The sequence below is a fragment of the Anas acuta genome, chromosome Z, assembly GCF_963932015.1.
Source record: "Anas acuta chromosome Z, bAnaAcu1.1, whole genome shotgun sequence".
In the NCBI taxonomy this organism is placed as follows: domain Eukaryota; kingdom Metazoa; phylum Chordata; class Aves; order Anseriformes; family Anatidae; genus Anas; species Anas acuta.
In genome coordinates, this window is record NC_089017.1 from 48950691 (window position 1) to 48965187 (window position 14497).

At 45.3% G+C, this 14497-nt stretch overlaps 1 protein-coding gene across 4 annotated transcripts in view; it reads left to right on the forward strand.

The window, feature by feature from the left end:
- The first annotated feature begins 10045 nt into the window (after positions 1–10045).
- Positions 10046–14497, forward strand: part of TRABD2A (TraB domain containing 2A) — a 78267-nt gene continuing 73815 nt past the window's right edge. For 2 of the 4 annotated variants that reach the window (XM_068668011.1, XM_068668012.1), the window contains exon 1: positions 10051–10606. In XM_068668011.1, coding sequence (XP_068524112.1) covers positions 10511–10606 — 96 coding nt within the window. In that variant the 5' untranslated portion in view covers positions 10051–10510. Of the gene's footprint in view, positions 10607–14497 lie in introns of all 4 variants that reach the window. The other 2 variants (XM_068668013.1, XM_068668015.1) reach the window with 2 other exon arrangements.

Sequence of the window (14497 nt, forward strand, 5' to 3'; positions counted from 1 at the left end):
TCCCTTCTCTGAGTCTGTTCTGCCCATCATGTTAATTGTTGAGTGATCTCTTAATTCCTATCTCAACCCTTGAGCCTGTTGCATTGTATTTTCTCCCCCTTCCCTTTTGAGGAGGGGGAATGAGAGAGTGGCTGTGGTGGAGCTTGGCTGCCCACCCAAGTAAAACAATCACATTCAGCACACAGATTTTTGAGCTAGTTATCTCAGTAAGGTGGCTTGTTTACTAGAACATAGTAAGAAATTATTGCAGATAGTGTCTGTATATTCCTTACTATTGGCTGTAACTAGAACATTCTGTCCCTTGCTGATACTTCAGTGAGTTTATTGAAGAAGCAGCTACTTATGGTATAAACAGAGACAGGTCTTGGATTCAATCATAAACCTCCAAGGAAACACTCCCATCCTCTCTCTCAAGCTGCCCAATTTTGAGGGCAGGTTGTCTCCATTAGATCTGTAAGGCACCTACGATAGGCAAGTCTTAGTCCTTAAGTCCTGTTCTGCTTTCTCCACTAATTAATAATATCATTTGTGACAGTGGTGGCTGTTATAGATATATTAGCATTCTTGATCGCATTACTTTACCCTGGGGACACTTTGTCCTCAATTGTCTTGGCTCTGTGACCCTGACCACCAAAGCAGAGTGCAGATAACAAAAATGGATCCAGTAGCAGCATAGGTCCTTCAGCACAATGCCATATGGTCACGGCCATGCAACCTGATCCCTGAATATGATGCAGAGTTGAGGCTTGCAGCCCTACCATCCTTTGAACTGACTTGGTTATCTCAGCATGACATTACACTTAATAGTCTATTTATCCCTCTGTGCATCAGGGACCCTGAACCCCTGTGGCTTTCAAGGAAAATTGAACATTAGTGTGTCAAGCTGCATCCCTGAACTTTCCTGGAAACCCAGACCGAAAAGATATTATCAGATTTCTTTCATAGGGTGTGATCTGATGATTAAAGCAAGGTGACAAATCCCAAACGCTGTCTAGACTGTTGTCACACATAAAACAGGTTGCTTCAGGTTTTCACTACCTGCAAACAAGACTTGCTTTCAGGATTCAGAAAAGGTGTCTGAGGAAGGATGGGTGAAAACGTCAGCCCTTCTGGAGGAGAGCTGAGCCCACTCTGGGTGTGGAGGCACTGCCTTATGATTAGAAAACAAGGTGTAAACCCACATGAACTCTTCATTCCTACATTGCAAAGCTCCTCAAAGATGGCCAGAGGGAGCAGGCCCTTCAAGTCCTCTGAAGTCCGACAACAAACTGGCCCCTGGTTAGGGACTGAGGAGAGAGAAGGGCTTATTAAAGCCAGGAGAACTTGACCCATACATAGGGCAGGAAGTAACAAGTTATAATTGTGTCCTCTGGATCTGTGGGGAGAATCCCAGGAAGCACGGTATAAATCCTCTCGTTTCCTCCTCTGGGGTTTCGCCAAGGAATAATATCCCTGTTTGCTTAGGAAAGGTCTTGTGGTGGCATTCATACCAGCGAGGGCCCATGTAGCTGCCACAAGCTCATGCAGATGGAGGAAACTTCTAAGCAAGTGTCATGAATCAGCACTGGCCCAGGCTCTGCAGGAAACAGAAATAGTCAGCCCTCTATCCTCCATTGAGGGTCTCTCTGTAATTTATGGGGGCCCAGGGGCATGCTTCATGTGGAAGCGTAATCTCCTCCCTGCGTTTCGGATTACAGCCTGCAGGCCATTTTTAGACCCCTCAGGGAGCTTGCTGTGCCAGCACAGGAAGAACAAGCTGTGGTGAAACGGAGCCCTGTGGTGGCTGCCACTGCAGTGCTAGCTGTGCCTGGTGTGCCAGCTGGGGGAGCTTCCTTGCAGGCTGTTTCTTAGCACTGGCTGGGAACCACTACCACTGAAGTAGCCCTTGCGTTTCCAACATCACCTCGGAGATGGAGATGGAACTTCAGGGGGTTCCAACATTCCTCAGAGAGGAATTCATCATAGACACAGTCACCTTTTGCTGTCCTGAGACACCTAGGAGACACCATCAAAAACAGAGTGGTGGTATCTCCCTGCTCCATCCCAAGGCACTGCACTCACCCTCATTCCCCACCAGATGCCTGCCCTTTAAATTATAGTGCTTTTTGAAAGCAACTCTCTTAGACAGAGATGTTGACTAATTTGTGAAAAAATGATGGATGCAACACACACTAAGGAAAGCCCTTTCAGTACAAAGCTGATGCTCCAATATCTGTTATGGCTTAGTCAGTTTGCAGCTAAACCCTGCCGGTGAGCAGTCACTTCAGGGGGTCCCACATGACCAGCATGGGACCAGAAGTGATTTTGCTGGGTTTGCAAGCCCTGCCAGGCCAGAGTTGGCATGCTGGCAGAATTGCCAGGCAGGATGAAGGAACAAGAGGCTGGAAGAAAAAAGTCCTTATTAGCAGAGTAACCTGGGATCATGCTAAGTGCAAACAGACAGAAAGCTTCTCCCTCGGCAGTTCAGTCCAGGAGAGAAGTTGTGCAGAGAGGCAATGCAAAGACTGAAGGCAGAGCAGAGGCAGCAAGGCTGCCGTGTGTGCAGCAATTAGGGGAATAAAGAGGGGAAGAACAAAGCCATGCTCTGGCACCACAGGTTTTGTAACTTGTAGGAAAACTTTTGTGCCCTGGTCCCAAAGTGCAGTACAGGTATGTTGATCTCATTCCCCCTTCCTTAGCAGGAACTGCAATTCTGCTACAGTGCATTTTCCTGGATTCTTATTTATATAGATGGCTTCCTACTTCAGCCTACATATGGCTTTAAGAGAACCAACTTTGTGGAAATGGTAATGAAATTTTGATACAGACAATAGCCATGTCTTCCCAAAATCTTGCTGTCTTTGGAACACAATATCTGTTTGTTGATATTAAAACATTATCTGTCTATCTGGATACTTCAGTTGCATGAATGTCACGCCATCTCATTGCTGTACCTGTCCAGAGACAGCCTGACACATCTAGATACTGATCATTCTTGCTTTGCCTCTATATTGTTTTGGCAATGAAAAGAGATACAATCAGGAAGAGAACAGAGGAATTAAACATTCTCTTACAGGTTTCAAAATGCTATCTGCAACCTTTCTACATGCTCTGTACTGAAAAGTCTGGCATTTATTAATGGGAGCATATAGGACCAGAAAAAAAAACTAGTATATTTCTTATTCCTTCTAATCAATTATGGCAAGATTGCTTCCCATTCTGCACTGGATTGGTTTCACTTGAGCATATGGCCCTCCTTCCTTTCTGTGCAGAGCTGTGAGAGCCAGCTCTCTGTGGCACTGAATGCTTGCTTCCCCTCTGCATGCTTTGTGCAGACTCTATGCCTTGCCCTGCTATCGGCCTGTGATGTTGGTAGCTACTGAGCAGGAGGACCCAGGGGTAGGCGGTTCATAATGTCTTCAAGATACTGGGCCACTCAGTCTACAGCCTGCTGAAATGGCCTGATTCTCACGATGATGGATAGGGGTGGAAATACCAGCCTGGGAAAAGTATGATCTGTCCTTTAGAAAGCACCCACAGAAATCACAATGCCATGTTCTGCTCAGGCTGTCCGTGTGTATCAGAAGAGGAGCAGGGGCAAAGAACAACATACCCCAAATCTCCTTTTCTGCAAATGACTATTGGGCTCAGAGAAGGGAGACTGGAGTCAATGTGGAGTGCTCTTTTAAAGTCCCCCTCATTATCTTGCGCAGATCTGGCTTGCACATGGCTGTGTACTTAGGATGCAATCCTGTGCAGTCTGAATCAGGAAAGTGACTCTGACCCTTTGTGTGCTGTTTCACGAAACCACATGAGATAAGCCTCTGGGTTGGCTCCTGTCACTGATAAAAGCCAACACTCAGTGGCACAGGGAGAACAAGGACTGTGTATGACAGGAGCAGCAGCTAGCTTAACTACTCACTGAGGAGATGAGGACGCCTGGGAAATTCAGGGAAGTCTTTCATTAAAACTTATTGCATTATTTAACTATGGGCATGTGTTCCTGCCTGACTGAAAGAAGAGTTATATCAGACCCACAGCTCCTCCTGCTTCTGTTTCCTATGTCAAAATTGGGCTTTTCACACCAGGAAGTGTGTAAGCCTGTGGCTCATCCTAGCAAATGCCTCTGACATTTAAAAGAGGAGGTTTTCATTTGTAATAGTTGCAGATAGCCAATAGTTGAAATAGTAACAGTGAAATAGTTGAAATAAGAGTCCTGTCCACTGCTGCAAGGTGAAGAACCAGGGTGAAGTAGCTTTAGGGGAAAGGCCTGGGGGCCAGAATGAGCTTGCTTGCTAATGTTTTGATACAGATGGCTTGGAACCATTGCCTTCACACGATGAGGAGAGATCCTTGGGGAAGAAGTGTCTACCCATGAACTTCTCTCCTAAATGGTTTTACATTTATATTCAGAGTTAGCCACACGGAGGTATAGTGGTTCCAGCTTCCTTTGATTGCTGTGTGTTTGTTTTCTGCACAACAACCTGTTTGGCTAGATCTCAGCCTTGAAGAGGAGATGTGGTGCGGATATGGTACTGCCCATCTCCTTCAAGCTCAGCATGAGAACCCTCAGCAAGAACCCTCCTGTACATGTTCCTGCTACTTTCATGACCCTGGAAACTCATTCTCTAAAAAGACTTGACTTTAACGTAGACACAACATTTACACAGGATTTAGGAGTCACTGAAGTACTAGACAGAGCTCTAAGTGGAGAGTGCAAATCAGGTCTGGATTAGTTAGGAAAGTTACACAGCATACTCAGTAGAAATTGTCACCCTACCTGATAAGGTTTCGACAGTCTTCTAGCTTCTCAAGATTACCTGATCTTTTCTTTTCTTTTTTTTTTTTTTTTTTTTTCCTCTGGTGAGAAACTGAAGTAATTTTCCTCAATATTTAGTGGGGAGAAAGAAAATTCCCACTTGGCTGAAAGTAAAGCAAGTACTGACTTAAAATTACCAATGAAAATAAAGCTGGAATAGAAACTTAATTTCAGCTCTGCTGCACTGATGGGCTGTCATGAAAGAAGTATCTTTACAGTCACACAGAGGATAATCACTGACAGGCTCATATCCAGCTCTGTGGTCTCCTGAGAGAGCTCAAGGCTAAACCCAAATTGCTTGAAACATTTTCACCATGTTGTTTCCTTATTTTTCCTGGGACATTTTGCAGTATGTGAAGCAAGCTGTCTATGTAAATCTTTGCGTCATCTGAGCTCTAAGTGTCCTGAAGCAGGGACAGTCATCTTCTGGGCAGGTGTGTATAGCAATTAAGCCGGGAGGATCATCGGTGGCTTACTTCCGTACAAATCAATGGCCATGAGGAGGACGCATTCAGGTACTTCTCAGAAGTCAGGTGTGAGTGTTTTTGCACATACAGGGGAACTCTCTGATGCTACAAATTGCCTGAGCTGGCAGATGACCACCACTGCAAGAAAAATCCCAGCCTCACTGAAGCTGTTATCCTGTAGCTTCATTTCCATCATGCCCCCTGTGAGTCTGTTTCTGCCTTAGTAACTGCAGGGAGATGTTCACCACATATTTATCTGTTTGTACAATAAATAAATAAATAAATAAATAAATCCACCTTACGCAATGCTAAGATTACGTTTTATAACAAGTTACAGCATTGCCTACATGGTGTCTTCAACCTGACAGCTTTGCTAACGTTTTTCAGAGCCAATTAGAAAACTAGGACAAAATAAGTGTTTTCACTCAGAAAATTCCTTCCCTCTTTGCAGAAGTCTTTAATTACAGCTGCAAAAAAATTACAGCTAAAAAAAAAAAAAATCAGCACAGCTTATTTTTTTTTCCTCTTCTATCCCCCTCCCCCTCCCTTCCCAAAGATGTCCTGGAAGAAATCACACTACTGTAGTGGATAAGCTGAATTCAACACATTTCTACCCATTTCAGATTTTCTTCAGTTATACCACAGGCAAATTCTCCCGATATTCCCTGGAAGACATCAGACATCTACCACTGTAAACAGAAGGTTTTACACATTGTGCATCCCTCCTGGGGGGATCAGACTTCCCAACTGCTTCCTGGACCGATGCCTATGTACACAGCACCAGGATCCACCTGGTGTTTCCAAGACTGACTGTTCCTGCATCTTTCCTTCTAGCCCAGAGAAGAGCTTGAGAAGGAAGTGGGATGAGAAGAGGGACTGCTGCACCCCCCCCCTTTCCATTGCCGCAGCAGCTGTTTTTCAGCCAGCAAGGCTGAGGGCTGTGCATGGGCTAGTGGTGGTGCTGTGGTTCTCAGAGGAAGAGCCAAATTACCCTTTGGAAACCTGTGTTTCCCCTCCAACACTGCAGAGCCAGATTTGGCACCTCGCTCACTGTCCAAGGTGTGATGTAATGATACAGCCACGCTGAATGCAGAGGAGTGGGTGAGAGGCTAAGCCATGGACTGACCAGGATGGGACAGGCATGCCTTCTGTTGGAGAAAATCAGTTAAATTCACTCAGACCACTTGAGCTTTACCATGGAGATGTACTCTGTTTCTGCTTCCTCAGCTGCAGTATTATGACTACGTGAACTGCTCACCCATTTAAGATGCTCCATATACATAATACTTTCTATCTGCATAAGATGTGGGGTCCTTATTTACTGCATTTCATAAAATAATGCATCAATATTTATTTAGACAGTCACCTGTATTTTTTCCTCCTAAAATCATGAGTTAATATCTGAATAATTCACTCCGTGTATGCTATTTTGTTAACACCTTCTGAACAGTTCACTTTATTCCCTCATTTTATGAGAGAAATGGGTTTGTAAGCTGCCCTTTAACTCTTTCCAGACTGGCTTCAAATGATCCTCTGCTTTATTTCTGAAGTGCTGGGGCCTAGTGCAATTCAGAGCCCCCTGTTCTGGTCATGTAGTTTCTCTTTGCCTCCTTTCAGTGCCCTAGAGATTTATTTTTGTTTAGCTTTCTCTCTCCATTCAAATTGAGATTGCTATTATTAAGATGTGTTTAGAGAACAGAATTCCACTCTTTACTCTTTATTTTTGGCTTCTGGCTGACTATGCTTGATAATTACATGTAACCACTTCACTTTGTAATATATTCCCCATATTTCCCTTCCAGCTGACCTAACACTTTCATACAGTAACATACTACAAAGTTCACTAACCCTTTTTATCTTGGGGCATAATTGGGGCTCTGTGTTTCTGAATCTCTGAAGTCCACATCAATCCTTCTAAGCAAACTTCCTTTCAAATGCAGATAAAGTAGAGTACTTTTTCTCAACTCAATGAAGAAAGCTCCTTTGCCTTCTTTCTTATCTGCTTTATGATATCTGTTTCATAATTTTAAGTGGTGAGAAATCCTCGTGTTATCTCTCATGATATTTAAAATGTGTGTTGAATTGAAAAGTAGTCTAATTGTGTTTGATAGTGGGTGAATCAGCTGAACTGCCTGTTAACAGAATTGAATATATTCTGCCCCCCAAAAAATCTGTGCAAATTTCCTTTGTACTAGCTTCTTTCACTAACGAAAGAAGCTAGTACAAAGCTGTAACTGTGTTTGGCTGTACGAGGTGGCTTTGTTTCACGTTGCTAGTTAATACTAGGTAGCAAAGGCACATGAACAAGCTCTAGAGGTCTCTCAGAAGTGGTCATACTGTACGCAGGCTGTGCTGCATGCACAGATGGATGTGAGAGCTCTGGGTTGTACGCTGAAGATGTGCTGGCAGGAACACCCACTCCAGGAGTCTCCCTCCTCTGACATCCTGTTGGCCATCTCCATGTAACTGCTCCTATGGCTTGGGAAACTGATTCAGATTAAACATCATCTGTCTCCCCAAACAGACAAAAAGTAGCTAATTTTGTATACAGCCTGGTCCACTGCTCGGCCTCAGGTGTGCTGCAGCCAAGGGCTGCAATGCCAGTATGAGCAACTGCCTGTGCACGGCGGCTGCTTGAACCAGCACACCATTGTAAGAGAGGGGGTCACAGAGCCTGTCCCCACGGTTACCTTGATGGTACTGCCAACCAGACAATTCAGGTTGTGAGCCCTCCATGACCTTAAGGCCCTGATCCAGGAAAGCATGAAGGATATGCTTCAGTTTGCCTTTTCTGTGCAAAGTACAGAAGCATGCTCTTAACATGAATCACATGCTGAACTTCTGTTGAAATCATTTTGCAAGGGATGGGAACAAACCCAGCAACTCTACAAACAGAACTTCATTAAATAAAAATGCAGTTTTTATCTCTTAGGTCTCTGTTAATAGGTCTAGGATGTGGTTTTCTACTGAAATATTTCAGTGAAAGTATAAATTACTTCGAAAGTCTTTATGAAACATTCCCTTTGTCCTTCCTCTTTTGCTATTTTCCATCAGCAATTCACCACAAAGAATGCATTTCCCACCAATTTGAAAATACAGCCAAGCAGCATCTTAATCTGCATTGTCTGTATGCCTGCGAGCCGTGTGTTTCAGAAAGTGTTGCTACTATTTTCCACTTTAGATCTGAAAGAAACTAAAAATAGCCAGACAGAAGGTACCTAATCAGCTTGGCAGCACATCTCTGTGCCATGGAAGATTTATTCTTATTCTTTGCAACTTGATCTGGGCACTTTAAGAATAAATGCTATCTAGCTTCCATGCCCAGAAATACATACAACTAAACATGGGTCTGGTTTATTGCATTCCAGGGCAAAAACATTTTGTTGCTGTGTTTTACACCTGTCTGCTGAGAGTTGGAGTTGTTTGGAAAGGCTACCTGTCTGCCGGGCAAACTCATTGTTTGAACCCCCATTGATCAAATCTGAGAAGATGATGACAAAAGATGTCACAAACTCAATTCTTGCTCCGATAGGTACAGATTTTTCTGCAGGGCTGGCAAATGGCACACAGTATTCTCCATCCCTGTCAAAAAAAAAAAAAATAGGTATGGATTTATGGATTACAACCATCATATATTGCATAAATGCAATATTCTTTGCCAGATAATGTTTTTTGTTCTAAATGGCTAGCATGACCTAATGAAAGAAGATGCATTTAATATATTATCAGTATCATTCTCCTCATCAAAGGCAGAAATACAGTAATGCACATAAAAGGCAAAACAATGAGGGATTTTGGCTCTTGCTACCTTCTTCAGGAGGAATTTGCTTTGTACTGCAAAACCGGGCTGTCAAGCAAAAGTAAAAACGGGCATCTTCACTCTCTTTGAGTTGGTGGGAAGTTTGCCATTGATTCTGAACCAGGATTTAACCCTAGGGACAGAGATTCAGATCTCTGGGATTGAAAAGGATGAGCTTGAAAGTAGGAATAGGATAAAGCTAAAGAAACAATGACTTCCTGAGTCTGCAAATAGCATGAAACAATTAGTCAGCAGTTTGCTCACTGCTTTGTGCATGGCATTTAATTAAAACAAGTGGGGGTGGTGCACGAGGGAAGCACTGTACTCTATACAATACCTCCGTACACCTTGGTGGGCAGTTTTCTAACTTTACAGGTCTACTTGCGATAAGCCCTGGAAGTGGTAACAGTTTCGCTAAATGTGAATTATAGGTGCTATATTAAAATTGCCAGGAAGATCCTACCATAAATATTTTGAGAGGTGTGAAAGCTCACTATTATTCACACCTGACACATACACACACACACAAAGCTGGCAGATTCCAGATTCAGTCATTATTTTTAAGACTCGGATTAATAGCAGGGTTTTAAACACCAGTCTCAGAAATTATGGGAGAACAAGTAGAGATGGCGATATGCCCATCAGTGTGGGCAAACTTTACAGGTAGTGCATTTCGGTGCATTTTTTTTTAGCGCTAATAGACCACACCGTTTGTGCAAAGCACACCGGGCACAGTTTTGCTGGATAACCCGAATCAGACGATGGCACAGGCATCCCGAGGCGAGAAAACGAGTCGGAAGCAATGCCAGGGTCAACCTGAATCCGGGCGGACAGTGAAGGGGGGCTTTGGGGGAAGAACCCCAACACCCAGTAGTGCCTTGTCTTTGGGGGAAATGCAGGCAGGAGGGCAGGGCAGGGGGCAGGCAGGAGCAGGGCAGGGGCCGGGGCGGGACAGGACGGGACGGGACGGGACGGGGGGCGCAGCCACCGCAGCCCCCCGGGGCCGGTCCGGGGCTGGAGTGGGGTCTCTCCGCGATGCGGGCGGCGGGGAGCGGGGGTAAGGGAGCCCCCCCCGGCACCGCAGCCCCATCGCCCGCCCCCGGTGCGGCGGGCCCCGCGCCCTCCCCTTCCTCCCCCCCCGCCCGCCCGGAACGGGACCCTTTAAGAGGAGGGGGCAGCGGCTGGAGGGTTTGGCCAGGGGACGGGGCCGCTCCTGCGAGGGCTCCGGGATTGGGTCGCCCGGGCAAAAGGAAGGGGAAAAAAAAAAAAAAAAAAAGAAAGAAAAAAAAGAAAATAAAAAGAGAAAATAAAATAACATAAAAAAAAAAGAAACAGAAAGGGAATTAAAAAAAATAAAGTGGAAGCAGGCGAAGAGGGGAGAAAAAAAAAAAAAGGAAAGGAAAGGAAAGCTGTCCCCAAAACTGTGCCAACTCCGAGCGAGCAAGGATGGTGCACCCCGGCTGGGTCTGCTTGCTGCACAGCTCCCTCCTCCTGCTGGCCAGAGCGCGGCAGAGCCGCGGCGCCTGCCCGCTCGGCGGAAAGGTAACCGGGGGGGGACCGGCCCCGAGGAGCCCCGGAGGGGCGCGGGGGGGCGCGGAGCCGCCGGGGCTGCGGGCGAGGGGGCGCCGGGGGTCGGGGCGCCGCGGGGCTGCGGGGAGCGGAGTGATGGAGAGGGGCGCGGCGCTGCCTTTGCACCTGAATCTGCGCCCCCCTGCTTCGCGTTCCGCCCGTGGGGAGCCTCCCCGGCTCGGTGGGAGAGAGGGAGATCCCGGGAGGAGCCTGAGCTGGACCTTTTTTTTTTTTTTTTTTTTTTTTTTTTTTTGCGTGATTTGCTGCCAGTTTCCTCCTCAGTGCAGCCTGTTGGCTGACTGCTTTACCCTGGGCACGATGGAGCAGGTTCAGAGCAGCGAGTGGCAGTGGCCTTTAAACAGAAATGCAATTAGAAGCTGTGTTGGGTTTTGTTTGTGCTCACATTTGATGAACCTGACTGCTGTAACCAGCCCAGGTGGACAGAAAGCAGAGCCGAGGGCTCTGTGCTGCTAGTTAGCAGTGATGCTCTGGCCAGTGTGAGTCCTGGGGGTAGGGTGGCATTTCCACTGAAAGTCAGGCAGAGAGGGAAAAAAAAAAAACAAAAACAAAAACAGTTTTCATAGATTTATAAGTTTTCACTGAAGTTTCTGAACTGACAGCACATGAAATCATGTAGGAAGTGTTCCTGGACTCATTTTGCCTTAATGCGTCTGTTAAGAGTTGACACAACATCCGTGCTCTCTGGTGGCATCTGCTTGGACCTGGAAGCAGCCTGACCGGCGGTGAGGGATGTGTTATTTCATCACTTCTGTTCTCCTCCCCGGGCAGGGTGACCTGCACCGGCACAGGGAACAAGAAGTAACTCTGGTGACCCAAGAGTCAGGGCACAGTGACTCAACTGTTTATCAATCTGCGTGTGCCTCACCAGCAGCATCTGCCTGAACTTGGGTTGGGTAGAGCCTGACTCCTGCCTTGGGGAGGATGCCTTGGCACCTTGTTTGTGCCTGGAACCACTCTGTCAACTGGTTTTGTAGGTGGCGAGCTGTGACAGTCGTGGCCCAGATCAAACCTCTGGAGCAGGTGCCCCCTTCCTCTTCAGGGCATGAAGTTTAACAGCTTGGGCTAGTGTGACTCTGCCTGAGGGAACAGGAAAAGAAAGGGAGAAACTGTGCAGAAAAAGTTGTTGTTACAGACATGGCTCATTCATTAATTTGGTAGGACAATGCAGGGGGTTTCCCTTAGGAGCCAGTGGTGGGCCCTGTGTTGGTTACTGGCAAAACTGGAGGTGAAATATGTTAATGGCACCTCATTACCTGCTGGTTATTCTGCTATTAAAATGCGAGGCCACCTGTAGTTCTGGTATTGGCAGGCTGTTTCCTGGGGTCATTAGGAGAGCGGTGGTAACCATGTCACCTAGGAATGACAGCATCTGCCTTATCTGCAAAGGTGTTGAACACGTCCTTAGAAGTGTTTATACCACCCCTGAAAACAAAATGTTCTTCTTTGCCCCTGCATTATGAAGGAAGGCTTTTTTTTTTCTGTTTTATTTTTTTTTTCTTGTTTTTATCCAAATTCTTGATAGGAACTTCTGTGCATTTTCTTACCTCTGTAGATTACAGGGATGCCTTCTTGTCAGTCACCTAAAGCTCCTATTGTGAAAGAAATATGTGCATCAGTGTCTGAAAGAGACAAATTGCTATTTTAAAGAGTGAGCATACAATTCTTTAGAGGCCTTTTCATCATCATTCCATATTATAATTAAAGCTGCAATCTATAATGAGCCCCATCATTCTTTCTTTCACAGAAAAAAAAAAAAAAAAAGACTTTGAAAACAACCGAAAATAAAGTATGTTGGAATTGCTTGGAGTATATTCCAGTTATATTCCAGAAGTAATGCAGTCTGGTGGTACTTTCTTTTAGCTTAGTGTTGGAGTGTATTGGTAAGTTTAGAGCCAGAATCCAGAGATTTACAGCAGAATGCTTGTGGTTGTAGCTGGTTAATATTTTATGATGCGTTGTTTCTGATAAGGGGCCAGTTAATTTAAATGGCTGCTTCTCCCCCATACATTTACTTTAGTAGAGTAAGTGATGTCTGCTGTCAGTCCTCAACTTATTAGTTAAAAACTTGTGTTTTACTATTCATTTCTGGCAAGTGGAGGCTGAATTTGTGTTCTCTGAATAGCTGTAGTCAGCGCAGTGTTTATCCATGGGTGAGTTCTGCTTACAGTCTCAGCTGAGTTTTAGAGTGTCAGTAATGTGAATGGGCAAAAGCTCAAGAGAACAACTGTTAAAAGCGAGCCTAGCATTTCTGCATGCATTGCTGTAGCTGCATGGGGCACTTTATGTGACACGGTCTTTGCCTCAGTTAGGTATAAATGAACATGACAAGATACGACACCAGGACAGATAAGAAGAAGGGAGAGAGCCATATAGGGAGGGCTATAGGGCTCTCTGCCTGGCTGAAATACTGCATGCCACATGCTCTGGCTTCTGTAGCAAGAAAAAACATAAAATTAAGAGCATATTGTGGATTGAGAAACAGGGCAATCTTGGGCTTATGTGTGGAAGACTTGGCAGTGGAGCTGAGTATGAGCGTTCAGGGTCCTGAAAGACACTGAAGCAGAAGAAGGCACCTATCTACACAGCGTGTGATGTGCTTTGAGCTGAAAAAATTACAGTCAACATAAATTCGAGACAGAAGACAGAAGCCAGCAGAAGTGATGTGCCTTGCTCAGTCATGTAGGCAGACCTTGGCCAGGTTTCCTGTGCCTGGAGTTCATATCCACTTCCTAACTCTTTGGACAGCAGCTGTCCTTCCCATCAGAGCCTTCACTCCTGGTATCCCCACACCCTTTTCCTCTTGCAACTTTTCATTAGTATTATTATTAATTCTCATCACTCTGTTGCTCCTTTTCTAGATGTTCAGGGTACTGTCACTAGATGCATTTTTTGTTTCTCCTGTTTTTCATAAAATTATTTTCTGGATGTTTACTACTATTTTATGGTCAGTACATCATTTGGCCCACTTTGAGCTAGCTTCTCATAATAAAGAAGACAGTTCTTGTTTGGCACTTCTTTCAGCAGAATTACTGCTGTGTTACCTGAAATGATTTGTGCTGTCTGACAACTGCAGTAGAATTTGTGTACCTGAAGTGCACAGGTTACTTTCCCCGGCGGTCCTAGAAATGCTGCTGGAAAAGCAAGCTACTAGGAGTAATTATAGTGAACTGAATCTGAGTCTTGGTGCTTTTTTTCTGAAATCTGAAAAAAAGAAACATTCTGGAAAGATAAAGAAAATACCTCTCAGTCACAGCCTCCTCTCTGCTGAAACAGATAAAAGGAAAGCAAGGCATCACAGGAGTTTCCAAGGCCACCTATGGACAATCAGTTTCCTGATTTGGGAGAGGTGTTGGGATAGGAACTACCATGCTGTGGGCTGAGCTACCACTCCACAGTATGTCACTGTACTCTCCCATCCTTGAAGCTTTCTTGTTCTTTCATTGATCCTCCTTCAGCTGCAGGGGAACAAACCCGTGATGTACACCACATTTTTCTAGGGTTTCTGCAAAGCCTGATGCTGTTGTCCTCTCATTGTGAGGAAGCGTTATCTACCCGTACATGCCCCCATCTGTTCTTTGAGTGAGTGATGGTGCAGCTCTGGTGAGGTGAGGTGAGGAAAAGAGCTCGCTGCCACCTCATGGCAGGGGGTGGGTCCCATAGGTCCATGCGTCCCTTTGACAGTATTATCTGAAGCAGCTTCTTTTCCTTCTCCCTCATTCCACTGCCACTTCATAGTGCTTCATGTGCTGTCAATCTTAAGAAGCTGAACTGGCTGAAGAAAAGCCTTTTTCTTCCTCATTTGTTTTTTGTTTTGTTTTGTTTTTGTTCCAAGCAATTTGTGGC